General features: G+C 52.2%; 1 protein-coding gene and 2 long non-coding RNA genes across 3 annotated transcripts in view; 2 read left to right on the plus strand and 1 right to left on the minus strand.

Annotated features, from left to right (window-relative positions):
* Positions 1-10,398, plus strand: part of LOC140686475 (uncharacterized) — a 196,984-nt gene extending 186,586 nt beyond the window's left edge. The window contains exons 5-6 of the long non-coding RNA XR_012060329.1: positions 8,348-8,542; positions 9,482-10,398. This is a non-coding gene — a long non-coding RNA (uncharacterized lncRNA). The remainder of the gene's footprint in view (positions 1-8,347; positions 8,543-9,481) is intronic.
* Positions 6,883-27,359, minus strand: LOC102542766 (myosin-3). Its single transcript, XM_006216177.4, has 40 exons — positions 26,924-27,359; positions 26,139-26,350; positions 24,317-24,460; positions 23,759-23,915; positions 23,283-23,310; positions 22,849-22,957; positions 22,203-22,295; positions 21,645-21,708; positions 21,464-21,562; positions 20,604-20,707; positions 20,388-20,526; positions 19,844-19,962; positions 19,609-19,758; positions 18,777-18,947; positions 18,344-18,650; positions 18,156-18,226; positions 17,442-17,529; positions 17,240-17,357; positions 16,648-16,771; positions 16,423-16,559; positions 16,085-16,340; positions 15,641-15,883; positions 15,376-15,552; positions 15,122-15,267; positions 14,954-15,044; positions 14,169-14,558; positions 13,956-14,082; positions 12,798-12,916; positions 12,444-12,640; positions 11,880-12,063; positions 11,035-11,200; positions 10,631-10,755; positions 9,718-10,026; positions 9,398-9,601; positions 9,196-9,321; positions 8,228-8,398; positions 8,029-8,133; positions 7,773-7,868; positions 7,532-7,669; positions 6,883-7,027 (listed from the first exon to the last, which is right to left on the minus strand). The coding sequence occupies exons 2-40, from the start codon at positions 26,340-26,342 to the stop codon at positions 7,004-7,006; spliced, it is 5,820 nt and encodes a 1,939-aa protein (XP_006216239.2). The 5' UTR covers positions 26,343-26,350; positions 26,924-27,359; the 3' UTR covers positions 6,883-7,003.
* On the plus strand, positions 16,725-22,516 carry LOC140686477 (uncharacterized). The gene is made up of 4 exons (XR_012060331.1): positions 16,725-16,997; positions 17,252-17,487; positions 17,732-17,935; positions 22,137-22,516. It is a non-coding gene; the product is annotated as an uncharacterized lncRNA (long non-coding RNA).
* Positions 27,360-27,921: the final 562 nt, after the last annotated feature.

Consider the following 27,921-nt stretch of genomic DNA (forward strand, 5'->3'; position numbering starts at 1 on the left):
TGACTTTGGTTGCCTTGAACCCTATACTCTTGCCCGGATGGCTTGTGACCTCAGGTCCCATGTCTTCACACCTTTAGCCTTTAAAATCAAAGAGGGGTTCCAGTGAGAACATGAAAGGCAGGAAGAGACCTGTCAAAGTTGCCTCTTCCTTTTGCTATAATGATTAATATTCAAACTGTCTTTCTATCTCAGGAACTCAGGGTAATTTAAAACACGGAACTGCTGTTAATATTTCCTTATGGAGAGGGTTCAACCACAGAAAAGCCCGTGTTCCTCTTCCACCCTGTATTTGAGACAATGAAACAGAGGCAGCAGGTTGCTCAGGATGACAAGGCAGGACAGGACGTAGAGTTGGGAGGGTGGACGGGGGATGGGCAGGAACGCAGGTCGAGGGGGTTAACTGTGTCAGGAATTCAGACCCCGGCTTCTGTCTCTGTCGGTCACTCACTGCACCGCACCTAAGACCCTCCTGTGGTCTGGATTTACTGTGGGACTGAAGGCAAAACTTACACAGGAAAAAGCTCGTGTCCTTTTAATCCACTTTCCAAAAGGGACCATCACGTCTTTGCTGCCTCGTGGGATGTGGGGGAATGGTCTGCAGCATAGTTTAGAACAGCGCCTGGATGGTGTCCAGCAGCCGCAGGCAGTTTGTCCTGACAGGCGTCCCCTCATCACCGTGGCCGGCCGTGGGCACTGGGATGGGTGTGAGAAGGGGCTACCGCCCTGCTGCCCTGCCCTGACTCCGCTCAGTGGCACTTCTCGTGGAGCGGGTGCAGGTTATGGGGAGAAGACCCAGAGCGGGGTGCACGCCCCAACCCTGCTTCCCAGGAACCTGCAGGTCCCACGAGCAGGCCCGAGGGTGGAGGTAAAACAGGCCCAGATGGCCCCAGGCTGGCAGGCCCCTAGGAGACGGAGGAGGAGATGGTAGGTTTATGGCTGAGGACTGTTCTGTGAAAGGCTGGCTTTGGTCCCTGGGCGTGAGGCCAGGATGACCCCAAAATAAACACCCACGTAAATGCCTTGTTCTTCACCTCGCAACACCTGTTGCCAAGGGGACCAAGACCCCAGGCCCAAAATAGGCGCAGCTGCCTCTGACGCCAGCCTGCCCTCTGCTGAGGCTGAGCCGTATTTGGAAATGTGTGTCCCACTGCCCGCCTGTGCGCCCTCCCCACTCGGCCTGGGGACCTCAAGGCAGGAGTTCTCACTCCCTTTTCCTGGTCTGGCTTCCCTGGGGACTTCTGTTCACTGTTTCCTGTATCTGGGCACGTAGTAGGCAGTCGGTAAATGATAGGCAAATGAATCAATGTAAAGAAACACAAACCCGAGACCTGTAGCAGCAAAGCGTCGGGGAGGTGAAGGCTCCGGCACCGGGCGCAGGTTTTCCCACGGCAGGGGAGCCTGCCTGGCTCTTCGGGCTCATGAGCCAGTGTGATTTGCAAACAGCCGTGCCCCCACTTGAAGCCAAGAAATTCAAGTTCATGGCTAGGATCACTCACAGATTTGTAAAGAACAGCTTCTGGGCCATTGTCGGGTCTTTAGTAGTGATCCGCAGAGGCAGAAAGTCAGAAGAACCTATCTTCCCCAAGGACACACAGATTCCACCCCCCTTCCCTTCCTGCTGGGAATTCAGTTCAGCACATGCATTGAGCACCTGCTGTGTACAGAGCACTCTGATCACTGCGAAAGGGGTTGACTTTCTCTTGGTCTCTAACTATAGAAGCAAGTCACCCTGCCACCTTCCTCAGTTTCCCATAACCTCTGTGTTTTGTTTGCCATCATCATTATTTGAGTACTTATATTTCCTTGACTGTCCTTGAGGTTCAAGGTTCTGTCTCATTTATTTTTGTATCTTTGGGTCACTGGGTAACCCTCTGTCGTTAACAATGGTCCATTTTCTTTGTCTAAGATGCCCTTTCTCTCCTCAAGCTGGTGTCGGGGTTCTTGATGAAGGTGGCCTAAGGGTGCCTGTAACCTGCTGCCCTGGACCTCCTCGGGTTCCTCAGGGCCACCTCTCTGTTGATAAAGCCTGGAGAAGGCCCCCAAATGCCCAGGCTTTGGGGCTTCTTGCTCATCACTGCTGGAAAGCCTGAAACATCTTAGCTAAAAATAATCGGTACTATCCCGGGCCCCAGCTGCCGCCCAGGGGCAGGAGAGCCTCGGGAATGTCTCGCATGTCTCAGGGTAACCGGATCGCCGCTCCGCCTCAGCAGGCAGCCCCAGGACCTCTCAGCCGCAGCTGTTTTCAGCTTTGGTTGAGACTAGTAGGAGGGGTGGAAAAGACCTCTGTGCTCTGGGCGGTTTCTCAGCCGACATTCCTAGGCACACTTTGCTTTATTAAAGCCTCAGCTGTCACGGGGACCCGGTGTGGGGACAGGAGAGCTGCCCTCCCCCGCAGGAGGCTGCACACTGCACAGTGCCCCCTCGCCCCCTGCGAGGACACGGTGCACTTAAGAAGGGAGCCATCTGCTAATCATAAATCAAGATCTCATCTGTTCCAAATAAAGAAGGAATCGGCCATACTGGCCGATGGTTCCTTTAGAGATGGCATACTTTTTAAAATCCTGTGTTGAGAATGCATTTCTTCTGTAATTAAAACATTATAAAAGGTAATAAAAAAAGATGTCTACTGCTAGGAAATTTGAGGCTTAGTAGTTTTCTAGATCGTATGAAAATTATAGGGGGAAAATTAAATTCTTTGCCCGAAACCAGGAAAAAATAATAAGAGAAAAGTGAGGCTATTTAGAAAAAGTAACTTGAAATGGCCCTTAATCTGGAGGTAGTAGGGTTCCACCCAATGAAGTTAGCCAAAAGGGGGGACATTCAGCCTTTTTTTGCCATCCTGTTTTGGGGCTCATGTGCAAAAGAACCAGGAGGTAGTGAAAATGAGCTAAAGGTGACCTCAGCTGCTACTAAATGGTCAAATGGCCTGTGTGAGGGGAGACTCTCTGCAGACAGGGTGGCCTGAGTGGGTGGGCAAGAGAAAGGTTATACAGGAATGCTTGGACGAAGGTGACGGGAAGAGGAAACATGGACGCTTTGGGCTTGTCCGCCCTGTTCTGACGGATCTCGGGTGTGTCTCCTGCCTGCTTCCCGGCTGCTCGGGTAGGCGGCGCGTTGTAGTGCAGGAGTCTGGGATCTGGAGAGAATCCCGGTTCTGCCATCTTGACCTTGAGCAGGTGACTCTGTTTCGGTTTCTTCTTCATCTGCAGCGCAAGGGCAAGAGGCCCGTCTTGTCGCGGCTGAGCTCCTCAGCAGGTGATGTGAGGCGGTGCGCGCCAAGCGCCCAGGGAGAGGCTCAGCGAGCGGTGCCTCACGCCCTCGTCCTTCTCTGCTCCCACCCGCGGGGCGCGGTGGGGCCTTGTGGGGAATGAGATCTGTGATTTAATTTTTCTCTCTGCAGTAACAGGGCCTATGTTTTCTATAGTCGTGGGCATCCTTTGCTTCACGGAATAAATGGAACAACTTTGCTTTATGGCAAAGTTGCCCATAATATTAACTCACAGAGAATAATTTTTCCATTTTATCCTTCACTAAATCAGAGCCTAATAGAGATGGCTATGGATCGCTTCCAGAACCCATCTCCTCACTGCCTCCTTTTGTGTGAAATATTGCACTTTCCCAATATGAGGACACGTCAGGTCCCACACTTCAGAGGTTTTCCAGTTTGTGGCTCAGTTCTGCATAAAATGCATCAGGAACCTCTTGTCAGTTCTTTTTCTGAAATTCTATAAAATAACTTTAAAGATGGCCCTGCCTGCCTACTTTCTTTTTTCATTCTCTCTTCCTTTCTTATCTCTAAGTATTCTTCTGCATATTTTTGAAAGATATGGACTATTTTAGAAAACATAATCACAACATTACATTATACCTTGAAAAGGAATAGTAATCCTATAACATCATCAAATATCCAGTCAATATTCAAATTTTACCAAATGGAGCGCACGTGTGTGTGTGCCCTGACACGTCCAGGCTCTGCACTGGGTAGGTAGGTCTGTCTCTTTTCATCTCTAGCTCCCCTTTCCACTTTTTAAATGTATTTTCTTTCTTTTAATTGAAGTACCGTCAGTTACAATGTGTCAGTTTCTGGTGTACAGTACAATGTCCCAGTCATGTGTATACGTACATATATTCATTTTCATATTTTTTCCATTAAAGGATATTACAAGATATTGAACATAGTTCTCTGTGCTATACAGCAGAAACTTTTCAAAAATCTATTTTTATATATAGTGGCTAACATTTGTAAATCTCAAACTCCCAAATTTATCCCTTCCCACCCCCTTTCCCCAGTAACCGTAAGATTGTTTACTATGTCTGCAAGTCTGTTTTTGTTTAGTAGATGAGTTCATAGTGTCCTTTTTTTCTTTTTTAGATTCCACACATAAGTAATATCATATGGTATTTTTCTTTCTCTTTCTGGCTTACTTCACTTAGAATGACAACCTTCAGGTCCACCCATGTTGCTGCAAATGGCATTATTTTATTCTTTTTTATGGCTGAGTAGTAGTCCATTGTATAAATGTACCACAACTTCTTTATCCAGTCATCTGTTGATGGACATTTAGGTTTCCATGTCTTGGCTATTGTCTATAGTGCTGCTATGAACATTAGGGTGCGTGTATCTTTTCAAATTAGAGTTCCCTCCAGATATATACCTAGACATGGGATTGCTGGATCATATGGTAAATCTATTTTTCGTCTTTTGAGGAATCTCCATACTGTTTTCCATAATGGCTGCACCAAACTACATTCCCACCAGCAGTGTAGAAGGGTTCCCTTTTCTCCACAGCCTCTCCAGCATTTATTGTTCATGGACTTTTGAATGATGGCCACTCTGACTGGTGTGAGGTGATACCTCATTGTAGTTTTGATTTGCATTTCTCTGCTAATTAGTGATACTGAGCATTTTTTCATGTGCCTATTGGCCATTTGTATGTCTTCATTGAAGAATAGCTTGTTTAGGTCTTCTGCCCATTTTTGGATTAGGGTGTTTGTTTCTTTGTTATTAAATGATATGAGCTGTTTATATATTCCAGAAATTAAGCCTTTATCAGTCACATCATTTGCAAATATTTTCTCCCATTCCGTAGGTGGTTGTTTTGTTTTGCTTATGGTTTCCTTTTCTGTGCAAAAGCTTATAGATTTAATTAGGTCTCATTTATTTATTTTTGCTCTTATTTTTATTGCCTGGGTAGACTGCCCTAGGAGAACATTGCTGAGATTTATGTCAAAGAATGTTTTGCTTATGTTTTCTTCTAAGAGATTTATGGGATCTTATCTTATGTTTAAGTCTTTAAGCCATTTTGAGTTTATTTTTGTGTATGGTGTGAGGGAGTGTTCTAGCTTCATTGATTTACACGCTGCTGTCCAGTTACCCCAAAACCACTTCCTGAAGAGACTGTCTTTTCTCAATTGTATATTCTTGCCTCCTTTGTCGAAGATGAATTGACCATAGGTCTGTAGGTTTATTTCTGGGCTCTCTATTCTGTTCTATTGATCCATAAATGCATTTTTCCTTGCAATTTATTTATTGAAGAAATGAAGTGTTTTGTTCACTTGAGCACAAATCCTGGAGTTTGTCAGTGGTCCCAGGGGTCTCTGGTTCTGCTTTTCCTGTAAGTCGGTGGCACAGTTAGAGTCTTGATCAGACCCGAGTTGGACTGTGGGGCAGGCGTTCCTCACAGGCAGCAACGTGCAAGCTTCTGTCAGGAGGCGTCTCGTGTCCGGTTGTGTTATTCTGTGATACGAGCAGCTGTAATTCATCGGGGGTTCATCACTCATATAAAAACGACGACGTTCCCGGCCTTCCATTCCTCACCTGCCAGTTCGAACACCTCCATGAGAAGCTGCGTTTGCTTGTCTGTCCCCCACTTGCACAGAAGGCAGTCTTGGGCCGTCCCTGTAAGTACTGAGGGGCCCTGAGCAGCGGCAGCCCTCCTGGCCCAGCCTGGGGCCGGGGCCTGGGCCGACGCGTCCTCACGGCTGTGACTGCCCCTCAGCCACGGCCACCACCAGGCGGACGGGCTGCCTTGTGTCGCAGTGTTGCCATGAAGTCTTGAAAGCAAGTCAAGAGATGTGTTTGAGGTAAGATTATCTGAAATCACTGGCAGGCCAGCTCTGCCAGCCACAGTGGCCTTCCTCCTACAGAATGACAAATCCCAGGAGGCACTGAACTCCCCTGGGACTTTAATTCCCACGAATGAAGCCGGGTCAGCTCCTGATGGTCTACAGTCAGAAAAAGAAGGGAACTTGACACCTGTTTCTGGTAAGTTTAATTACGACAATGAACAAATGACTCCCGGTTTGAAGGCGCTGTTTCCAGTAGCAGCTCGGCCAGATAGTCTGACTTCCTGACCTATTTCTCTCTTTCAGCAAAGACAGGTTTACCCTGGATAAGGGGTGAGATTTTCTGTTGTGTGGCTTTGAAATAGTGCAGACTGAGCCAAGAAGCCAGTGGTGGATTCAGACCGAGCCCCTGGAGGGACCAGACACTATTTCATTCGTTCGTGTATTCCTAGCAGTTAGTTCTAATGCTTGTGTGGAGCAGTGCCTGACCAACTTTTACTAGATCCCAGCGTAGTTCCCTGACAGGATGTGGGGGGACCCTGGCCTCGACTTACAGCCGTATCTCCTTGAGACGGGCTTTTCCTGAACCAAATCTTCGTGACAAGTTGGGAGACGACTCTTGGACAGACTCGCCTTCCTCCCTCTTCCCCTGCCAAAGCCTTGGTTAACCTAGGAATACATCTTATTTCTGACCTAATCTCAAATTTAAACCAAAAGCAACCTCTCCTCTTCCCCACATACACACACCAGTTGAATTTATGAAGGCAGCTGCTCACTGAGATTTCCACGTTGGGTATAAATATCACCAAAAGAAAATGGAAACAAAGCAACGTTTATTGCATGTGAAAAGCAGTCACATGGAAGTTGAGTATAAGGGCCAGGAGCAATGAAAACATACATTCTGCATATTTCCCATCCTGTCCCGGAAGCGGATGGCTCACTCTTCGCTCTCGTGGACCATCTGGGGGAAGTGGGCGTTCTTAGTTGTCAGGTGGCAGAGAGGCGTTTCTGCCCGCCCCTCCCCCAGCGCGCATCTGGGGAGGGCTTGCTTGCGTATCTCGGTGGGACAGGGATGTTCTCTGGATTTCAGGACACACGACTGCTCACGTGGAGCAGTCACCCCACCCGAGACGGGCCCTCAGAGAGGAGGAGCCCAGTGTCTAGGAACCTACACGTGCAGTGACGGGGACTGGCCTGCAGAGGGCGCGCGAAAGCACCCCGCCGGTTCCTCTTGAGGACGATGCTAGTGGTGCTTGTTTTATGGCGACTTACAGACCTGGGTTTAGCCCGGCTCTTAGCCCAGTGGCCTCATGCAAATGCCTTCCTTTCCTGAGCCGGAGACTGACCAGCTCTAAAGTCGAGGGTTCTCTAAGGTCCCTTCCAGCTCAAAAGTGTTTCCATCACCGCGGGTTCCGCCCCTGGAGCCGCACCCGCTGCTCCCTACCCAGGGCCTCGGAACACCTACCCGGCTGGAGGTGAAGTCGCGGGTCTTGGCGCGAAGCTTATTGACTTGAGATTCTGCAATATCAGCCCGTTCTTCGGCCTCCTCCAGCTCATGCTGAGCTTTTCGGAACTTGGTGAGATGAGCATTGGCTTGTTCATCCTAAAAGCAAAGAGCCGGGTGGGTAAGACCAGCGTGGCCTCTCCTAGAGCTAGTGGAGAGGAACAGACCAGGTGCCACGCTAGGATCGTTCTGTCTGACTTACGGCCTCCTCAGCCTGCCTCTTGTAGGACTTGACCTTCACTTGAAGTTTGTCTACCAGGTCCTGTAACCTCAGCACATTCTTCCTGTCCTCTTCGCTCTGAAAGAGGCCATGGGAAGGTACTGAGACAGGAGGGGGCAGACGGGCACGAGGTCCCGCCAGTCTTCTGGGGCTAAAGAGTTTCTTCCCGTTTCCTGGAGCGAGGACCCAGGGTGGTGTTTGCATTTGACAGAGAAAGTGCCGTGGGGTTTCCACTTACCTGGTAAGTTAACTCCTTGACCCGCCGCTCATATTTCCTCAGGCCCTTGACAGACTCCGCGTTCTTCTTCTGCTCCGCCTCAAGCTCGAACTCCAGCTCTCGGATCTGGGGAAAGGGTTAGGAAGTTAGCCTGGGGCTGGAGCATGGGCGGGAGAGGCGGGAGGGCTGTCCTCTTTGCTGGGGTCCATCCCGCAAGTACCCGCGTCTCCAGCTTCTGGATCTGCTTCTTCCCGCCCTTCAGGGCCAGCTGCTCAGCCTCGTCCAGGCGGTGCTGCAGGTCCTTCACCGTCTGCTCCAGGTTCTTCTTCATCCGCTCCAGGTGGGCGCTGGTGTCCTGCTCCTTCTTCAGCTCCTCGGCCATCATGGCCGCCTGAAAAGCAAATCACACCAAGCTGTGGACAGAGGTCAAGTGCCTGGAGCTGCCCAAGTCTGGGTACCCGGAGGACCGGAGCCACACTAAAGACAAAGGACAGTAGGCGGCGTGATGATTGGAATCTGCGAAGAGCTGCACCCGGTATGTAAAATAAGAAATGAAACCAAGGGCTGATGGGAAATGATTTCTTCCCTTTTTAGTTTAAAAGTTTAGGCCTCCTAGGGACTGTCCCCCACCCCAAGAAATTCCTCCTTTCATTATCACCAATATGTGTTTCCAGAGGAACCCGGGACCTGGAGGAGACTGGGCTGCTGCCTAGTGTCACGGGCGTGGGGTAGTGAGGTTAGAACCGGGCTGTGGGTAAACAGAGCGAACTAGTCACGGGTCGTGTTCTCCATCAGGCAGCAGGCGGCGCTGTGGGAGCTGGGGCGCAGGGCCAAGGCCTCAGAGCAGGGAGGTCAGGGCTGGTGGGAGGTGACACTTGGTGAGATCCTGACATCTGCGGGTCTTATCTGGAATCAGTCATCCATGGAAGGAAAGAAGAGCATTCCTCTCCACGGGCGTAAGAATCTAATGTAATCCCTTCCGGTCTCTTTTATCCATGCTCCATCTATCTCAGGTCCACTGTTTAAGTGTGTGGGAGAGGACACACTGAGGGGGGGTGGGGGCAGAATTCACACCCCTTGTGCCCCGGGGAGGCCCCACCTGCCTAATGGGAACTTTCTCGAGGCGGGGGGGGGGACTTTGGTGAGATAACAGTTGTGGCAGCCATACAGAGCAGCAGGGAGCCTCACGTCTGTGATGGCCTTCTTCGCTTTCTCTTCAGCATTCCTTGCGTCCCTGCTGGCATCCTCAACCTCGCTCTGGAGCTGCGTGATGTCTGTCTCCAGCTTCTTCTTGGTGTGGATGAGGCTGGTGTTCTAGGGCAAGAGAAGGGGGAGTTATGCAGGCGTGTCTGAGGCTGGACTCTCCCCTCCCCCGCCCCCCTCCCCTCACCTGGGTGTGCAGCAGCTGGACGCGCTCACTGGCGTCCAGGAGCTCCTGTTCTGCGATTTTCCTGCTTCTCTCCGTCTGCTCCAGGGTGGCCCGCAGCTCCTCCACCTCCGCCTGCAGCAGGTTGGCTCTGCGCTCCACGATCGCCAGCTGCTCCTTCAGGTCCTCCTGGCCCCGGAGAGCATCGTCCAGGTGTAGCTGGGTGTCCTGGCCAGAGAGTAAAGGCAACGTCTGGTTGAAGTGGAGCATCAGGACCCCGAACCCAGCCCACAGCTCTGCATCTCTGAGGGCGGGAGAGGCTTCCTAGCAGGGAGCGCTCACACCTTCAGCTGTCCCTGGACGCTCCTGAGGTGTTTGAGGGTCTCTGCGGCCTGGCGGTTGGCGTGGCTCAGCTGGATCTCAATTTCATTCAGGTCCCCCTCCATCTTCTTCTTGATCCTGACGGCCTCATTCCGGCTCCGCACCTCGGCGTCCAGGGCACTCTGCATCGTCTCCACTGCTCTCTGGTAGTTCCTCTTCAGCTGCTCCACCTCCTCGTCTTTCTCCGCCATCTTCCTGTCGATTTCTGATTTCACTTGGGTCAGTTCAAGCTGGATTCGGAGGATCTTGGCCTCTTCATGCTCAAGGGCAGCCTTTGAAGAACAAAAAGAGAAGAGAAATGGTGCCAGTGATGGGACAGAGCCCCCTGTAGCATCCTCCAGGGTTGTAAGGCTGCAGTGGAACATTCCTGACTCTAACTGTACAATATTCAAAACTATCTTTTAAAACAATTGTTTGTGTGGGAGGTAATTAGGATTACTTGTTTTTAATGGAGGTCCTGGGGGTTGAACCCGGGACCTCCTGCACGGCATATGCTCTGCTACCGAGCTGTACCCTCCCCCACCAAACTCACTCACCTTTAGTGCAGAGATAAAACCTGTTTTATTACCATTTTTATTATACTAACAACAATATTTATATCATCATACTTAAGGTACTAAAGATTTTTTTTAATTCATCTGAAATTTTTGTGAAATCTCATTTTTTAGACCTATCTTAATGTAATGATTTTCTCCAATAGGTTCAAAATAATTCACAGGTATTATTTCATGCGATTTGATAGGAAAGGAGCCGCATTAGGGCTGTGACGTTACGGAGGCAAGAATTAAGACACAGAGAGGGACCCGCTGGCCTCCCAGGCGGGAGCTCCGCCATCACCGTGTCTGTTCCCGCCACTGCCTCCCCACATCTGCTCACCTCCGCTTCCTCGAGAGCCAGCTGGATATCAGCCTTTTCCAGCTCGATCTGCTTTCTTGATTTCTCCAGTTCATGGATGGTTTTACCATTTTCAGCAATTTGTTCTGTGAGATCCGCTATCTCCTCTGCAAAAAAAGAAGTTCCGATAGCATTTGAGTGCCTCTGCTCAGGTTTCCAGGTGGAGTGAGCACCAGCTAAATGCTTGTAATGAGTTTATCACAGTTCTAAGGATGCGGTTTCCCAGAGATAAGGTACAGCACACAGAGACTCAGAAACAGCCCCTCAGTTGGCAACACTCCTGTGCGTGTGCGCCACCAGCGCAGGGCTGCGAGCCCCACGTCACGCCCACCACCGTCCCACGCTCTGGCAGCTGTGTGAAGGGAGGTTTCAGACAAACTGCTTACGCTCTAAATTCTTATTTTCTCGTTTCACAGTTTCAAGTTGATCTAAGGCTTCTTCGTAGGCATTTTTCAGTTTGAAGAGCTCGGTGCTCAAGGAGCGGGACTCCTTCAGCGATGCCTCCAGCTCCGCCTGGCTCTCCTCGCACTTCGTCTTCCATTCTGCCAGCACCTGGGACGTGGGGTGGACGGCACCTCCGTTAATTAGCTCTTGTCCTCCAGGCTTCTAAGTATAACCGTGAAGGTAAACACAGAACCGGGGCCACCCTCGGCTGTGTCTCTTGTCTGGCTCCTTGTTCCTGACTGTTGACCAACCAAGATTTTGTCCCACAGATTTACTCCAGATTGGTAATTGGTCAGTAACAACTGCCATCTCCCCAGAGCAGTGGGTCCTCTGAGAGGGAATTAGCCGGGCATAGTTGCCCTTTTCCTAACAAGAAAATGGCCCTGTGCTTCTGAACACTTCATTAAAACTGCGGTTCAGATCAACCCTACCTGTCATACTAAAGAGGAGGAGGCTCCCAGCAGGCCTCTCAGTGGGACCTGAGTCAGAGTCCCACATTGGCCACCCAGGAAGACCAGCCATATGGGGAGCAAAAATGCCGGGGGCTGGACAACATGGCAGAAAGCGGTCTATCTCCATGGACAGTGCTGGGAAGGGCCCTCCCCCTGTCCCGCTCCCATTTCATTTACAGATGAGGAAACGACAGCCCAGTGGAGTTCAGGGACTTGCCCTAGGTCACACTGCTCCCGGGGCAGAGTCAGGGCTGGGACCCTGCTTCCTGTTTCCAGGACTACCTACCGGGAACCCCCACGTCACCGCATCCCACCTGCAGGGGCCGACCCCCCACCTTGTCAAAGTTCCTCTGCTTCTTGTCCAGGGCGGCGGCCAGGGAGTTGGCTCTTTCTACATCAACCATCAGATCCTCCACCTCTGCCTGCAGCCTCTGCTTGGTCTTCTCCAAGGAAGCACATTTAGCATTCACCGCCTCAACCTGCTCCTCAGAATCTTGAAGGCGCTGAGCAAGTTTTTTCCTTAAAGAACGTGAAAGAAAAGCAAATGCTGTTTACGTTTCAGTCCTTTTGAACACTGGTGATTCCTACTTGATGAATAGCAATCTATGTGATTCAAACACCCATTTGCTTTTCTAAGCCCAGGAGAACTTCCCATCTGCTAAAAATCAGTGATCGATAACCGCCTTATTTCTAACCAAGATCACAGTGGTTTGTCCTGATGAAATGTGCGGACACTCGGTCCCTCTAACGGCACCACGCTGCATTAAAACACAGAAGAGATGGGGAAACATCTGGTAACAGAACAGATTTGTTCCCAAGCAGTTCTAAAGGCAGTGTGCCCTGTGTCACTTTATCAGTTAGGGGTTCTAGTTCTCCTAAAGACAAATCGAGTTGCGTACTTGGCCTCCTCCAGCTCCTCCGTGCGCTGGATGGCGTCCGTCTCGTATTTGGTCCTCCACTGGGCCACCTCGCTGTTGGCCTTGGACATCGCCCTCTGCAGCTCGGCCTTGGCTTCCTGCTCCTCCTCATACTGTTCCCGAAGCAGGTCGCAGTCGTGGCGGGAGGACTGCAGGGCGTGGGCCAGGGCGTTCTTGGCCTGCAGAAGCCAAGAAAGAGGACAGCCCCCAGTGGATTTGTATTTTAGAGTCATGCGCCTGACACAGTCCAGTGGCACCTACTGAATAAAGCTGCGCTTTGTTTCTGCGTGTGTCACTTGAAAACTGGGTCAGAGGACCAGGCTGACAGTGACATACCTTGCTCTCTTCCTCCAGCTGCCTCTTGAGCTCTTCTATCTGCTGCGTAAACGCTTGCTTGCTTCTGGAAAGCTGCGACACTATGCTCTCCTTTTCTTCCAGTTGTCGGCTCAGCTCACCTGTGTCCAGGAGGGAAATGATTTAATTTTACTCGTTCATCAAGTCACCAAGTCTCTACTGTGTGTGAGGCACTGTGCTGAGATCCGGGGAGAGTAAACTGTAAGGTGTGGTCCTTTCCTGGGGGTGAAGGGACATGTTCATGAAAAAGAAACTGAAACACACCCTGAGAAGACAGTGTTACAAACTTCTAGAAGTGTGGAGTGACTGTCAGTAAACCTTGTTGAGAATAATTGTAAATTTAAACATTAACCCCCAAAAAGTCCTGTCAGCCCTTTCAGTGTCCGGTGTTTCCAGCTGTTTGTCGATTTGTCATTGGGGAATCCTGCATCCCTCGGTCGCGTTCCTTAGGACTTTCTATCTTTAGCGCCTTGAGGTTGGACTCTTGGGTGGCTATGGTATTAAGTATATACGGTACGTAAGTTCTGGCTTATATGCTTATATAGAGGTAAGAGTGGGGAAGAAGGGTGGGGGAGAGGCCTTAGAACTCCAGAGGTGGATCCCAAGATCACGGTGCAAGTGGCAACTAAACTTCTTTCCGTCCTTGTCTTGGCTGGGCCGCTGGCAGAGCAGCGGTGCAGCTGTGCTGACGGGCTGGAGGACCGGTGCTGGGGAGCCAAAGCCCCAGAGTCGTCCCGTGTGTTTTTATCACGCGCCAAGGGCCTGTGCAAAGCGCCCAGGCTTCTTCCTTATCTAAAACGCTCCACTGCAGACAACGAGTCTGAATTGGGCGCAGCAAGAAGTAGAAAAACCGTGGGACTGGGTTTCTAGCCCCGTTTCTGCCCCTTCCAGTCTTTCTGAGGCAAGGCTGTATGCATTTTGAAAGAGCACAAACCAGACGGTAGTGTGAGCCATCCCTCCTCCTCTCTCGTTCTCCTGGTCTCGCAATGCTCCTGAATGGCCCTGCCCTGGGTTACTCCAGCTGCCTCTCTTGAAAACATGCTTCCCTAGAAATCCTCCCCCAAACGCCGCCTTCCCTGCTGACCGGCTGCCCTGTCCGCTGTCTGGGAGGCGCGGCCCTGCCCGCGGCCCGGCGCTCACCAGCCTCCGTCTGCAGACGAGACTTCTGCGTCGTCAGCTCGCTCATGCTCCTCTGAGTTTCCTCGTTCTTGCCCCTGGCCTCGCTTAACTGATCCTCCAGAGTGCGGCATATTTTTTCCAGATTTGCCTGCAGGGTTGAGAAGCGGACGGCGGTTAAGTCAGTACTTGGATGGGAAGGACCCCAGGGGATCCGGCGCCCTGCGGCCCCGGCACCTTGGCTTTGGAGACGGTCTCCACGTTGCCGGTGAGGTCGTCGAGCTCCAGCTTGAGCTCGCTCTTCTCCTTCTCCAGCTTCTGCTTGACCCTCTGCAAGTTGTCGATCTGCTCCCCCAGCTCGGCCACGCTGTCCGCGTGCTTCTTCCTCAGCGCGGCCACCGTGGCCTCGTGCTGCAGGGTGGCCTCCTCCAGGTCCCGGCGCAGCTTCAGGAACTCGGCCTCCCGCTTCTTGTTGAGCTCGATCTGGGTGGAGGTGACACCGCCCGCCTCCTCCAGTCGCTCGCTCAGCTCCTCCAGCTCCCGGGCGTAGTCGCTGCGCTGTTTCTCCGTCTTGGCGCGGGTCGCCCTCTCTGCCTCAATCTCTTCTTCCAGCTCCTCGATACGAGCCTGTGAGGGCAGATAGGCCCCAGGGGACTCTTGACTTTGAATGTCAAGGACGGGCTAGTTTCCATTCCCATTAGACAAACCCACTCTTGGGCTTCTCCTGAAGAAATACAGATGTTGCTAATTTCCTTTAATAACGAATTTTTCCTCCCTCAGCCTGGTCAGTACCTAAGATATCGTCCATTCCAAGTACATGTTGACCTGAAATACTTCAATTATCTATTTTGTTTAAATTTATGGAAAAACTGGTCACCACTACTGCGTCAGCCTAGCAGAAGGGAGGCCAGTGATGCAGGCCGACCTGTGGAACAGCCCGCCAGCTCTAACTGCTGCACGACAGACACAGCCGCCCACTGTGCATGACCTCGTGTGAAGGAAGAACCCCAAGTGCCTCCTACCTGAAGCTCTTTGATTTTCTTCTGAAACTGGAGGCCCAGAGTCTGCTCATCTTCCACTTTGCTTTGCAGTTGACTGTACTCAAAATCCTTCCTGTGGAGGGAAACGCAGAACGTGTGAGGGTGGAACGGCCGGGACCCGGCACTGAGCTCGGGGGCTGCAGGGCCTACTTCTTGAGCCTCTCATCCAGCTGCTGCTTGTCGTTCTCCAGATCCAGTATGGACTCCTGGGCAAGCTTCAGGTCTCCCTCCAGCTTCCTCTTGTTCCTTTCCAGGTCCACGCGGAGCTTCTTTTCTTGTTCCAGGGAGCTTTCCAGCTGCAAGAGGCACCATTTCCTTTTGCGAACAAATGCTTGGCACCAGAGGATTCCTGGGGGCTCTTCCAGCCCCAAGTCCAGGATTCCCAATGAGCTTTATTTACTTACATCGTCGACCTGCTGCTCAAGCTTGCTCTTGATTTTGCTCAGAGAACTGACTTTGTCTTCTTCAGCTTGGAGGTCATCCAGGGTCTGCTGGTGGGCCTCCTGGAGGGCCTTCTTCTCCCTGGTTAGCTTTGCGATGCTTTCATCCAGCCCAGCAAGTTCCTCGGTGAGGTTTTTAACCTAAGCAGCAGCCACAGGCCATGATTAAGAAGAGGTCAAGTTGCACTTGCAGTGCTGCCCACGTCAAGCTGACCCTCGGAGAGCGTACCTTGTTCTCTGTGGCGTGTTTCTCCTTTTCAGCCTTGGCCAGTGTCAGCTCAAGGTCATCTATGTCTTTCTTCAGCTCTGAGCATTCGTCCTCCAGCTTCCTCTTCTTGGCCGTCAGCTCAGCGTTGATCTCTTCCTCATCCTCCGCTCGCTCAGTCACCTCCTTGATCTTGGCCTCCAGCTGGAACTTGGCTTTGATCAGCTGATCACATCTTTCCTCTGCATCCAACAAATTTTCACTTTCCTTAAAAAAAAAAAAGAACCAAGATTTCCTTGAATGGTTTAAAGATAAGGTTTGTAACATTTCAATACCTTATCATATATGAAGTCCTTTATGAAGCACCCCAACTAAAAAGCAAAAATCCTACCAAAAACCCAGTGTTCTTAAACAATCAAATGTATAAGGAAAGTTAAAAAAAAATAAAAAAGGTTCCTAAACACATACAGCTTGTACTTGGAGCTGCAGGTCATTCTTCTCTTGCACTAGGGTCACCAATTTTTCCTCCAGTTCCTTCCTTTTTGCCTCTGACTTGGCGAGTTCATCCTTGGTTTTCTGGAACTCTTCCTTCATGGTGGCCATCTCCTTCTCGGTCTCTGCACTCTTGAGGAGGGGCTTGATCTTGAAGAAGAGTTTCATCCAGGGCCAGTGCTTGACGTTCATGAATGAGCGAATGTTGTACTGGATGCAGAAGATGGACTCCCTGAAAACAAAGCATCAGTGATTTCTGGAGAGACTCCCGCTTCTCCCAAAGAGCTCGGGTTTGAGCACAGACCCCACGCCACCTTCTCTGCACCATCTTCTGGAACTCCACGCGCATGAGGAACCCTCTGCACACAGCTTGTGTCCGCGTGATCAGCGTGGCCAGGCGGTCATCCCGCATCTCCTCCAGGGTTCCCAGCAGGCCGGCCTTGAAGAACACCTGGAGGGGAGGAGGCGGATTCGGGTCGGTGTTCTGCAGAAGGCAGGCAGGGACTGCAGGCCAGCATCTGTTGGGGCTGATGCAGTACCTTGGTGTGTCCAAATTTGTACTGAGTGTGGTCAATATCAATGGAGGCCAGCAGCTTTTCACATGCCTTCTTGCTGTCGATGAACTGCCCCTCAGGGATGGCACTGGCATTCAGCACTCGGTATCTGCCATTGTCGACACAGAAACAAAGACAAACTTTGGAGACCAACTGGTTCAGGCAAGAAGGCCACGGTCCAGAGAGGGAAGGAACGTTGCCCTTGGCCATACGGCTGGATAGTGGCCTGGAATCTAGGCCTCCTCTTAGACAACATGGTAGAGAAAGACCTGGCCTATCAGCTAAGCCCCTGAGAAAATGGGGGGAAGGAAGCATGTGTCTCCCTTGGCCAAGTGGTAAGTTAATCATTTTACATGGAGGTCTGTAACTGTTCTGTTGAAACAGGTGTATTTCTCCCTCTCAAATTCCAGCATTTGCTATTAGATCCACTTCATTTAAAAAAAAAAACCTGTTTCAATATTGCCTTTTCAATTCTATTCAGATGAATATAAATAAATGAAAACTCTATTTGTTAAAAAAAAATTCCAGCATTTGCACATCTTATTAAGAAACATATGGAACACTTCTTATGACACACCTTTGTTTAAAGTCCCCGTAGAGGATCCTGTTTGGGAAGCCCTTCCTGCAGATGCGGATGCCCTCCAGCACTCCGTTACAGCGCAGCTGGTGCAGGACGAGGCTGTGTTCCATGGCCCCTGAGAAGAGTAGCAAGAAACGTCAGCCTCACACGGAATTTCTTAAAACCCGCGCCCTGGCTACAGAGCCAGCCCATGCCTTACCCGGGGTTTTGGTTTCGTTGGGAATTATACAGCGCACAAAGTGAGGGTGAGTCGTTCTTAAATTTGACATCAGCTTGTTCAGGTTTTCCTAAGAGAAGATTAAATTTGACAGTAAGCCTATACTGTAGGCTTTTACAAACACAGAGACACACTGTGGTGAAAAATAAGAAATATATTTTAAATGTATCATGAATTCTAAGGAATAATGATATCATTTAACTCTTTCTGTTAATAGTCCTGTGGCTTGAGGTGTAGGCAAATAACCGATACAGCCGTCTTTTGCTTCACAGTGAGCCAGAAACGAACCAAGTACAAACTAACCAAGTACAGAGCGTGGTTTCTGCAACACGAAACAGCCCTCCTCCAAAAGTAACTGAAGAGAAGGATCAGGCTGCACCAGGAGGGTGAGATGCTACTGCCTGTGACCTTCAGGCAAGTCAGAAGATTTGCACGGAGGCCTCCCAGGCCAGCCAGCCAGCCAGCCAGCCAGCCAGGTGCAGTGTAAAGTGATCATTAAACTGAATTCTGGTGCTGCATTTGTTAGACTTCATTTGTGTGCTGTCACTGCTGTCCACCCCCTCTAAGTGACAGTAACCAGATGAAGACCACATCACTATTCTTGGCCAAGCCAAGTTTACATCTCTGCGCTACTCATTTTGAGACAACTGATAATTGCAAGCCAATTACAAGCAAATAAATTTGTATTTTTCTTACCCTGAAAAGGGCAGAGACAGTTTGGAAGGAAGAACCCTTTTTCTTGGCAACTTTCTTCTTTCCACTGTCAGCTGAAAGAAAGAAAAGATGGTGTCTGCTGTTAGCAGGCCTACTGAGGTGTTTGAGTCCTGCGGATGGACTGAAGGGAGAACGTGGATACGAGGCCCTCCCTCTGCGGAGTCTGTTACCGTCCGCTGTAGCAAAGGTGGCATAGAGGTGCGCCAGGAGCCTGTTGGATGACTTCTGGTACAGGCCGACCACCGTCTCGTTCAGGGGGTCCTTGTTCTTCTCCAGCCAACCCAAGACGCTGTAGTCCACGGTGCCCGCGTAGTGGATCAGGGAGAAGTGGGCCTCGGCCCGGCCCTTGACCACCTTGGGCTTCTGGAAGTTGGCAGACTTGCCCAGGTGCTGGTCATACAGCTTGTTCTTGAAGGAGGTGTCTGTAGCCTTGGGGAACATGCACTCCTCTTCCAGGATGGAGAAGATGCCCATAGGCTGAAAGCAGACCACAACACAGAGTTACAATTCTATTTAAGCATTTTTCTCTGTCTGTGTAATTAAACAAGATGCAGCGAATAACTGAGCTGTCACAGAGCTTGGTTTCTGCAACACGAAACAAACCTTCTCAATGAGCTCGATGCAGGCAGCCAAGTCCATCCCGAAGTCGATGAACGTCCACTCGATGCCCTCCTTCTTGTACTCCTCCTGCTCCAGCACGAACATGTGGTGGTTGAAAAACTGTTGCAGTTTCTCGTTGGTGAAGTTGATGCACAGCTGCTCCAGGCTGTTATACTGATGCCAAAACACAATGTTCACATGAAAGTTAGGCTTCTTTTCAAGTCAAAGACCCATCAGTCTTCTCGAGCTAACATATTTATGCGTTCGGATCCCATCTCCTCCGTGGAGTGTTCTCCGAACTTCCTGCTAGAAGGTGTCTCTCCCTCTTCTGAGTCCCAGGGCCCCAGCCCCTCCTGGGCACTGACCGCCGCTGCCCTATGTGTAGCTCGTCTTCTGTGTGCCTTACGTCTCCTTTCCTCTACAAACTGCAAGTGCATCTTTATGTTCACCTGCATGTCTTATACCTGCTAGACGTCAAATATATACTTTGATGAATGGCTATATGCTTCTAACCCAGAGCCAGTAGAGTATTTATGTAAAACATTGCAGGACTGGCTTGTTATCAACTTCTTCTCTATGTTTCTGGTCTCCCTACATCAGTAACTGCATTTTTTTTCCTTTTATCTGTTTGATGATGTCTTTAAAATTCCACTTGACACAAGCCTTCCCCCTTAATACAAACCCTCCCACATTCTCTTCTACATGATCCACCCTCCATCCAGTTTTTCTCCAAGATGTGATGATATTATGACATGTGGGCTGCCTTGACATCTTGAAATGAAAACCAACCGCCTGTACAAAGCCACATGAAAACATGGATATAAGTAACTCAGACCTCAAAGATCTCAAAGCCTGCAATGTCCAGGACGCCAATGAAGTGCTGTCTTGGTAGCTTGGTGTCCAGCTGCTGGTTGATGCGTGTGACCATCCACAGGAACAGCTTCTCGTAGACGGATTTGGAGAGCGCGTTCACAGCATGGTGAACCTATTAGGGATGGATCAGCCAGCGAGTCCCAGGCAGTGGCCATCGGGTGCCCCTGTCCCTTTCCAGCCTCGCGAAGGTCACTTACCTGATCCACTGTCTGGCCTTTGGTAACATACTCGTTCCCGACTTTCACTCTGGGGAAGCACAAAGCTTTCAGGAGGTCCGACGAGTTCAGGCCCATCAGATAGGCTGTCTTGTCAGCCACTGGCAGGAAAAGAAGGTTGAATACAAGGGAACCCCTGATGGCTGGCCAAGCGGAAGACCGACTCTGAAAGTCATCCAGGTGTTTCAGCACTTGGCCAGCTCATCTCCGTGCAGTCTCCATTCTGTGTCTCTAAACTGCTTATCGGTGGCTGGTGGGAGCTAAGTCACTCAGGATAGGATAGATTTTATAAAAAGGCAACATTGGGTTCCAGAAAATCCTGGTCACTTATCGTTGTATCTGAAACAGGATCATTCTAGTGACTCAGCAAACGGGGCGGGAACTGAGCCTGTAGGCACCTTAGCCCTGGAGAGGTCGCCTCTCCAGGCAGAAGTAGGATTAATCACTGTCAGAAGAGGCACCGAGTGATCTCGGCTGAACGGCCCCCCCAGCTCTGGCGCCCAGCCCTGCCGCAGTGGGTTTGTACCTTCGGTGCCGTCTGGCTCTGCCTGCTCCTCCCGCTGCTTCTGCTTGAACTTCATGGTCCCATAGTGCATCACGGCCCCTGTCAGCTTGTAGAGCCCAGACTTCTCCTCAGGGGTGAAGCCCAGGATGTCGATGGCGCTCTGGCGTTGGAGGACAGCACATCAGCTGGCTGCCAGCAGTGGGGGAGTCCCCCCACCTCCCACCAGGTCCTACTCACATCTGTGGCCAACAGCTCCTCGGCATCGTCGATGCTGGCCACCAGGATCTCACCCTGGCTGATGAACGGGTAGTCATAAGGGTTGGTTGTGATCAGCAGCAGCTCTGCAACGATGAACAGTTAGAGGAGGTCACAAAGATGCAAAGAAAACATCTCTCTGGAGGCTCTGAGCTCCTGTATTCTGGGCTGAGACTTTGCTAAGTGCAGAATTAGAATCTCCTTTAAACAGCCCTCGTACTCAGGCTGTGGCTGTGGCTGTGGCTGAATATAAAGCCTGTCCATGCAACACAGGCTAAGAACCCCTGGGAGAATATTTAAATGCAGACAGTACGTAGCAATGTAGGCTGGCAAAGACTACTAGGGAAAGCTGGCCGAGTGTGAGCCAGGACAGAGCCCACGTTGAGGGAAGCGCTGGTCGTTTGGTAAATCACAGTCTTTTCTAAACCCTCTTGGAAGGCTGCAGCCCGTCTCCAGGGATGGGCCCAGAAGACCATGTACACGGCCCGTTAGGTGTGGAGCAGCGGGCGGGGTGGACATCCAAGCTTAGCCGGTTTTGCGTTGGCCTCAGTGTTTGGTGAAAGGTGGTTTCTGCGCCAGAACACAAGGGGGCGCTAGAGAACACCTAAACAGCTGTTTAGACCGGCTCTATAAACCAGTGCGCAGGCAGTGGTGGCTTAGTCTTTTACTGGCCATTGGCATCTGTTTTTCACATTGGCATGTCACCGTTAAAGCAGCCACATCCCGTCCCTAAAACAAACTTCCTCTGCTGGCCGTCGGGTCACCTCTGCATAGCCACAACTACTCCCTGGTCATCTGAGGGCTGCAGTGCCCAAGACCAGCCCCTCTGGGGAGGTCCTCACCTATGAGCTCAGGCTTCTTGTTGGAAAGAATCTGGTAGAAGATGTGGTAGCTTCTCTCAGCCTTCAGCTGGAAGGTCACTCTCGATTTTTCCAGCAGATCTAGGGACACAAACACAGGACTGTTTTCCCAGTTGCTCCCCAGATGTCCTGAGACATCGTCCGATCCCAGGAACCTACTTACACGTTTCAATGTCTGCAGAGGCCAGCTTCCCGGTGGTACCAAAATGGATCCGGATGAACTTGCCCTGTGGGGGAAGGGAGAGGGGTGTGCCCGGACTCCGCGTCGTCTTACCAGCCTCCTGGGTAGCGTGACTGGGGGCCTTGTTCTCCGGGAATTTGCGGTTATGTCCTCCTCTCTCTCTGCTCTTCCCGGTTTGCTGGGCCTCCTCCGTCCACCCCCTTGTTCTGCACTGCCTCCCCCCCACCCCTCCCCGTCCAGTCAACAAAGTTAACAGTGATTCTGACCAAGATGCAAATCAAATCATCCCTCTTACAGGATCCTTCAGTAGCTTTCTGAATGAAACCCATAGCCCTTCTCCTGGCCTCCATGCTCGCATGCTCCAGGCCCCTTCCCAGTAACTCTAACACACGCCCTCGTTCCTGAGCTGTCTACGAAGGTATCGTTGTCCCAGCTGTCCTGTTGACTTGTTTCCTTTCTGCTGTCCACCCCCAGGCCCGCAGGCTCTCTCCTACTTGCAGGCCTCAGAGGAAATCCCAGCCTGACTGAACGCAGACTCACAAAGCGGGACGAGTTGTCGTTCCTCACGGTCTTGGCGTTCCCGAAGGCCTCCAGCAGCGGGTTGGCGCTGATGATCTGGTCCTCCAGAGTCCCCTGGCGCAAGGAGTCAGGGCAGGAAGAAGCCGCACCGTGACTGTGGGCTCCGTCCTCCTCGCACCCTGGCGGCTCCAGCCCCGGGTGATGCCAGTCCCTCCCTCCCTGACTTTCCAACCTGAGGCTCAACCAGGTCACCAGCTCATCTCACTCAGACCACTCTGACCACTACTATGTTTGCCTCTAGTGGGGTGTCTTGATTAAAGCTCCTTTAACCCTTCCATTCCTTGATTCTCCAGTCATCTGTGTTCATTTCATACTGTTGTTATATATTCGTTTCAAAGGCAAGTAGACACTACAGCTCTCTCAAATTGGTGTGTGTGAGCTGCTCCCAAACTGGCCTTTCTGAGTGGAGCCTGCAGGCTTACATTCCAGGCAGTCACAGGATCTGGTCCTTTAGTAAGGTTAGACACATACCGGCCATCCTTCGAGATTTTAAATCCTGACCTGCGCTCCCTTCCTTGAAGAGGTGGGATGTCGCCTCCCCACGCCCCCTCATTCTGAAGTTAAGACAGAGCTTAGCAGCGGAAGCAAAGCCTTTCCCTCTCCACACCTTCATTTTGGAGTCCTTCTTCTTGGCAAGGTCTCCAGTAGCTGCAATTGTTGCAAAGTACTGGATGACACGCTTTGTGTTCACAGTCTTCCCTGCCCCGGATTCTCCGCTATTCGGGTTCAATGAAAGAGAAAAAGAAACAAGTCTTGTTAGTGTAAACGGGCCCCCTGAGATGTCACCTGAGCCACATCACACACACACCTACCAGACCAACATGAGACCCCGCGGAGAGGCAGGTGCCCAGGGGAGACCGGCAAGCAGAGCTGGCCCGGACGGGGAGCTCCCTTTCCGAGGCTTCGCACGCCTCCTGCCCGCCCCGTCCACCTCCTCATCACAGACTGTGTCGTTATCAGAACACAGCGAGGGGCAGCCCTCCCTCCTGCGCTGGGGACAGAGCCACAGCTATAGAACCGCTCTGCACCTTGGACACTTACGTGATCAGAATGGACTGGTTTTCACGATCTGCCAAAGGAAAACAATAAAACAGCATTGCTGGCAGCATAGAAAGAGCCCCCAGTCCTCCTCCACGTCTCCAGCAGTCAGAGTTCGCCACGCAAGCCCCTTTCCCACTGCCATTCTGTTTAATCCCACGTGGGAGCACGGAGAGACTGAGACTGAGGCTCAGAGGTTAAGGCCCCGCTTACAACCAGCCAGCGGCTTCCCAGCTATTAGAAGTGGGAAACAGTTGACCTTTGTTTTTGGTTCACAAAGATGTCAGTTTCATATGGTATAGCCCACACTGTATTAAATCCAAACTCCTCACCAGGGCCTAAAAGGCCCTAAAACGTCTGGCCTCTTTTTTCTACTTTAAGCACTTTTACCCTCTGTCCTTTGTGTGGCGGCTGCACATGGGAGGGGGAGGGCCCCTCCCGGAGCCCTGCCCTCCCAGGCTTCCTCCCTGGAAACCCACCTGTGAGCATGAACTGATAGGCGTTGTCAGAGATGGAGAAGATGTGGGGCGGGGCCTCCTGGCGCTTTTTGCCTCGGTAGCCCTCCACCACCTCGGGGTTGTACACCGGCAGCCACTTGTAGGGGTTGACGGTGACGCAGAACAGGCCCGAGTAGGTCTGTGGGAGAGTGAAAGACACACGTGTGCGCAAAGCCCACACCTTTTGTCATCTCACTCTTCTTTACAAGAAACTTGTAAAGGAGGCAGAATACAATTTCTTGTTACAGACGAGGGTGCAGCTGACCTCGCACAGCTGGTGAGTGACGAGGCCGGGACCCCACCTTGGCCCGGCTCGTCCCCCGACTCCAGCCTCCTCCTTCCAGCCCTCTGCCCCTGCCCCATTCATCTCTGCTGTCTCCTCTTCCATCACCCGCCCCCCTTTCTTCCTCTTCTTTTTCCATCCCCCTCTTTTGTGGAGCAGCTTAGCCAGACACTCATCCTTCAAAAGCCCATGCCCCACACAAGCGTGTCCACCCCCACCCCGGACGTCCCAGGAACCCCGCAGATGTGGGCGCTCACGTAGATCATCCAGGAGGTGTACCGGTCCTTGAGGTTGTACAGCACGGCCGGCTCGTTCAGGTGCGTCAGCATGGCCATGTCCTCGATCCGGTCGAACTTGGGGGGGTTCATTGCGTACACGTCCTCTGGCTTCACCACCAGGGTCTGAAAGGGAAGGGGTGCAGTGCGCACCTAGGGTTCTCTGTGTGTCTTGCCTGCAGCCATGGGTATCTGTGTGCCGTGCCCAGATGAGAGGGAGAACACGCGGGAGGAAATGCCTGTTTGACAGCCCGGGAGACAGGGCTGGGGGGCGGCTTGCGTGGTGGTGGCAGGGTGTGATATTGTTTCCGTCACTCGGGGCTTTTGTTTTTCCCTGTCTCCAGCGAGCCTAAGCGAGGGGAGGATGACAGAAATGAGATGGGGGGTCTCTGGGCAGATGCAGGGATGATGCAGGCATGGGAGCTGGTGGGACCCCCAGCCCAGCAGTGCCAGCTGGGCCGAAACCCAGCTCTGGCAGCTGATGGGTCTTTGCTGTCTACTCAGCGAGCACGGCGGGTCCACTGGTGTCCCTGGGGCAGGGACAGAGAAGGAGGCAGGTGGCTTGGATCTCTGGTCTGGCTCCCTGAAAGCAGCTCTGAGCTCCCAGCCCGAGCCCATATCTTGTCCTGTTCAGAACCACCCCCCTCGATGCTTGAGAGAGAGAACCCAGCCCCCTCCCCTTCTGGGGCTGGAGCGTCACAAGCCAGGAGAGGGAACCACGGGGCAGAGCAGGGGTCCTGGGCACTGGTGGGCACCTTCATGCTCCCCTCTAGTGGAGGAGCCTCTGCCCCAGCGCCCTCAAGCTCCCCGCGCTGGAGGCCTGGGAGCCGGGCTTCTGTCCCTGTCTGACCCTCACCACCTCCTCTCTGAGACCACTTGGAAGATGGTTGGTTTCCTGGTCCTGCCTTTGGGCAAGGTGGCGTGAAACGTGCCTTCAAGCAGGGGTTCACTTAAGCTACCATGCCCCACCAGCCCTCCCCGTGAGGGTCCAGAGTATCTTAGATCATCTTCATTACGTCTGTTCCGTCTCGCCCAGGCTTTGTGAGCCCGCTCTCAGCTCCGTCATCTGAAATGTGCCACCTGCCACCCTCCGGAGCTCAGTGCCTGCAGTGCCGCAGGGCAATTTCCCTTCACGCCCAACCCAATGACACTACTTCCTTTACTTCTCTCTTGTGGATTCCACCCCTCGTTTTTTTAAACTTTTCTTAGAGCATTTCCAGATTCTTCTGGTCTAGATTCCAGAAAGTAGTGAAGTCCAGAAATCCGCTGAGCACTCCCATGTAGCCTGGGCCAGAGTGTCGTGGGCTACACTGCTCATCGCCGTTGTGAGATGGGAGGGCCGCTATTTCACACTGCGCTTGTGGTCCGCTAGGGTCCCTCACCCGCTTTCCTTAACCTCCTCAGTCAGATAGCTATTGCTAGATCAGTTAGGAAAAACATAGGCCACCAAAGTAGGGTGTTCTAAAAGAGGTCCTCCTCCTGGGGCCTCCCAACCCCACACCCTTGGGATGCACAGAGCTGGCCTCCTCTGACCTAGAGTGACATGAACATTGACAAAGGCACCTGAATGTGAATTGCTTTGAGCAGCCACAGCCAGGTTATTCTCCCACCCTGTAACCTGAGGCCAGTGTTCACTCTGCTCTCTCCAAGGACACCTGGGAAGCTAAGGCAGTGACGGCAGGTGAGGCATTCCAGAGCCAGAGCCACATCTGGGAATGGCCGGGTGTGGGGCTGACACGAAGACGGGGCAACTGGGAGGAACAGACGGGGCGGCCGACCTGCAGGGGGCGTGGACGAGGCTTACCCTGTTGTCTTCCGTTTCCACCGTGACCTTCCCATCCTGGGTACTCTTAATTTTCCCCTTGGCGTATTCTTCCTTTGAGTCGACCACGAAGCAGTAGGTTTTGGCATCAAAGGGCTGGTTCTGAGCCTCGATCCTCTCCTTTTCCGGCTTCCGGAGGAAGGGAGCGGCTATGCCGAACACTTCCATTTCAGTGTCACTGCTCATGGTGTCAGCTGGAAGGTGAGCCCCCCCGGTGAGCCCCGGAGGCGCCAGCCCTGCCCCCAGGAGCCTCCCTAGTGGAGCCCCACCCACAGGGAATCAAAGAGGCGCAGTTCCTGCGCAGGGGGCACGGAGCACGCGCAGCCCCAGCTCCCGCACTCGCCGGGCCGCGGCGCGGGGACCTAGAGCTGGGCGCAGCTCTTGGGACCTCACTTTCCTCTCCTGTAAACCCAGGTGCTGCTGAGGGCAGATTTAAAAATAAACACCATCACAAATAAACTCCATTTTTCAGACAGTGTGCTCGATGGTAACCAGCTAAGGAACTTTGGAACCATTTTGATTCAAGGCAGCTACCTCTTCACACAAGGAAAGTGGCTCTGCTTCCTTCGGTTCTGTTCTAAGGACAGCAGTAGCATCTGACCTCAGCCTCTGTTTGGAAGGTCTCCCCAAGTGCTCCCTCCTCTCCTCCTCTCCAGCCTAGGTTGTCCTGCTCCACGCTCTACAGGACTTGTGCTCCAGGCACTGGACGTGGGAGGGACTGGTCCCCAGGAGACTTCCAAGCCAGGGGACCTGACCTGCTTTCTCACCTGAAAGTCACAGCCACAGCAGGGCAGCGGACAACAGCAGCCGTGGGAAATCAGATCTGCAATAAAAAAGGCAAAAAGCAAGCTCAGGACACGTGGAAGTGTCTGGTTTGGTTCTGAATTGGGTCTTGATGGATTCACTAAATAAGGACAAGGACTGGAGGGGAGGATATAGCTCAGTGGTAGAGCATGTGCTTAGCATGCACGAGGTCCTGGGTTCAATCCCCAGTGCCTCCATTAAAACAACAAACAAAACACTAATAATAAATAAACAGACCTAATGACCTCCCCCCAAAAAAGAAGTTTTTTTAATTTTTTAAAAAAGGGTAAGGACTGATAACTTGAAAAGAGCCTGACCCCAGAGGCAGGCTGCAGGAGCAGGTGGGACTTGACCCACCGCGGAGCCATTAAGGCAGTAAAAGCCGCCACCCGCCCCACACCTGGCTCCTCCCAGCCCACTATGGCTCCGTCCTCACTCTGCAGTGCCTCCCATTCAGGGCAGCAAGGACAGAACACTGTTTAAAAAGCTTTTGGACCAAGCCATGGTCAGGCCCCGTCTCTGTGAATGGGGAGAAATCTCAAACTGGCCAACTGACACACAGCCAGCATGGCCTCGAGGACAGACACCTGCAGGGCACACAGCCCAGGTCGGGAAGGTGAGTCTCCTGGCCTCGCACAGACCAGAGAGGCCAAGGGGATCGCTGGGCCATGGTGGACGGGCCATGGTCAGGGAGCATCGAAGCGGCCCTGCCCAGCAGGCACTCGAAGACGGGGTCGGGGGAGGGTGGGAGGAGAAAGTAGGGGCTAGAGGGGGCGCTTGGGCCGGAGCCCTAGCTCCATATCTAACTCATCCTCACCGAAGCCGGGCAGGGCCGCAAGCGGTGGAGTCTGGGAGCCGCGTGAGGGGCGCGGGGACTTACCTCCGCCCACGGTGCAGCTACAGAGGGGCAGCTCCCGGGGCTTTTATAGCCCCCGCGAAGCCCCGCCACTCAGCCCTTCTC

The sequence above is a fragment of the Vicugna pacos genome, chromosome 16 (assembly GCF_048564905.1).
Source record: "Vicugna pacos chromosome 16, VicPac4, whole genome shotgun sequence".
NCBI classification, from domain to species: Eukaryota; Metazoa; Chordata; class Mammalia; order Artiodactyla; family Camelidae; genus Vicugna; species Vicugna pacos.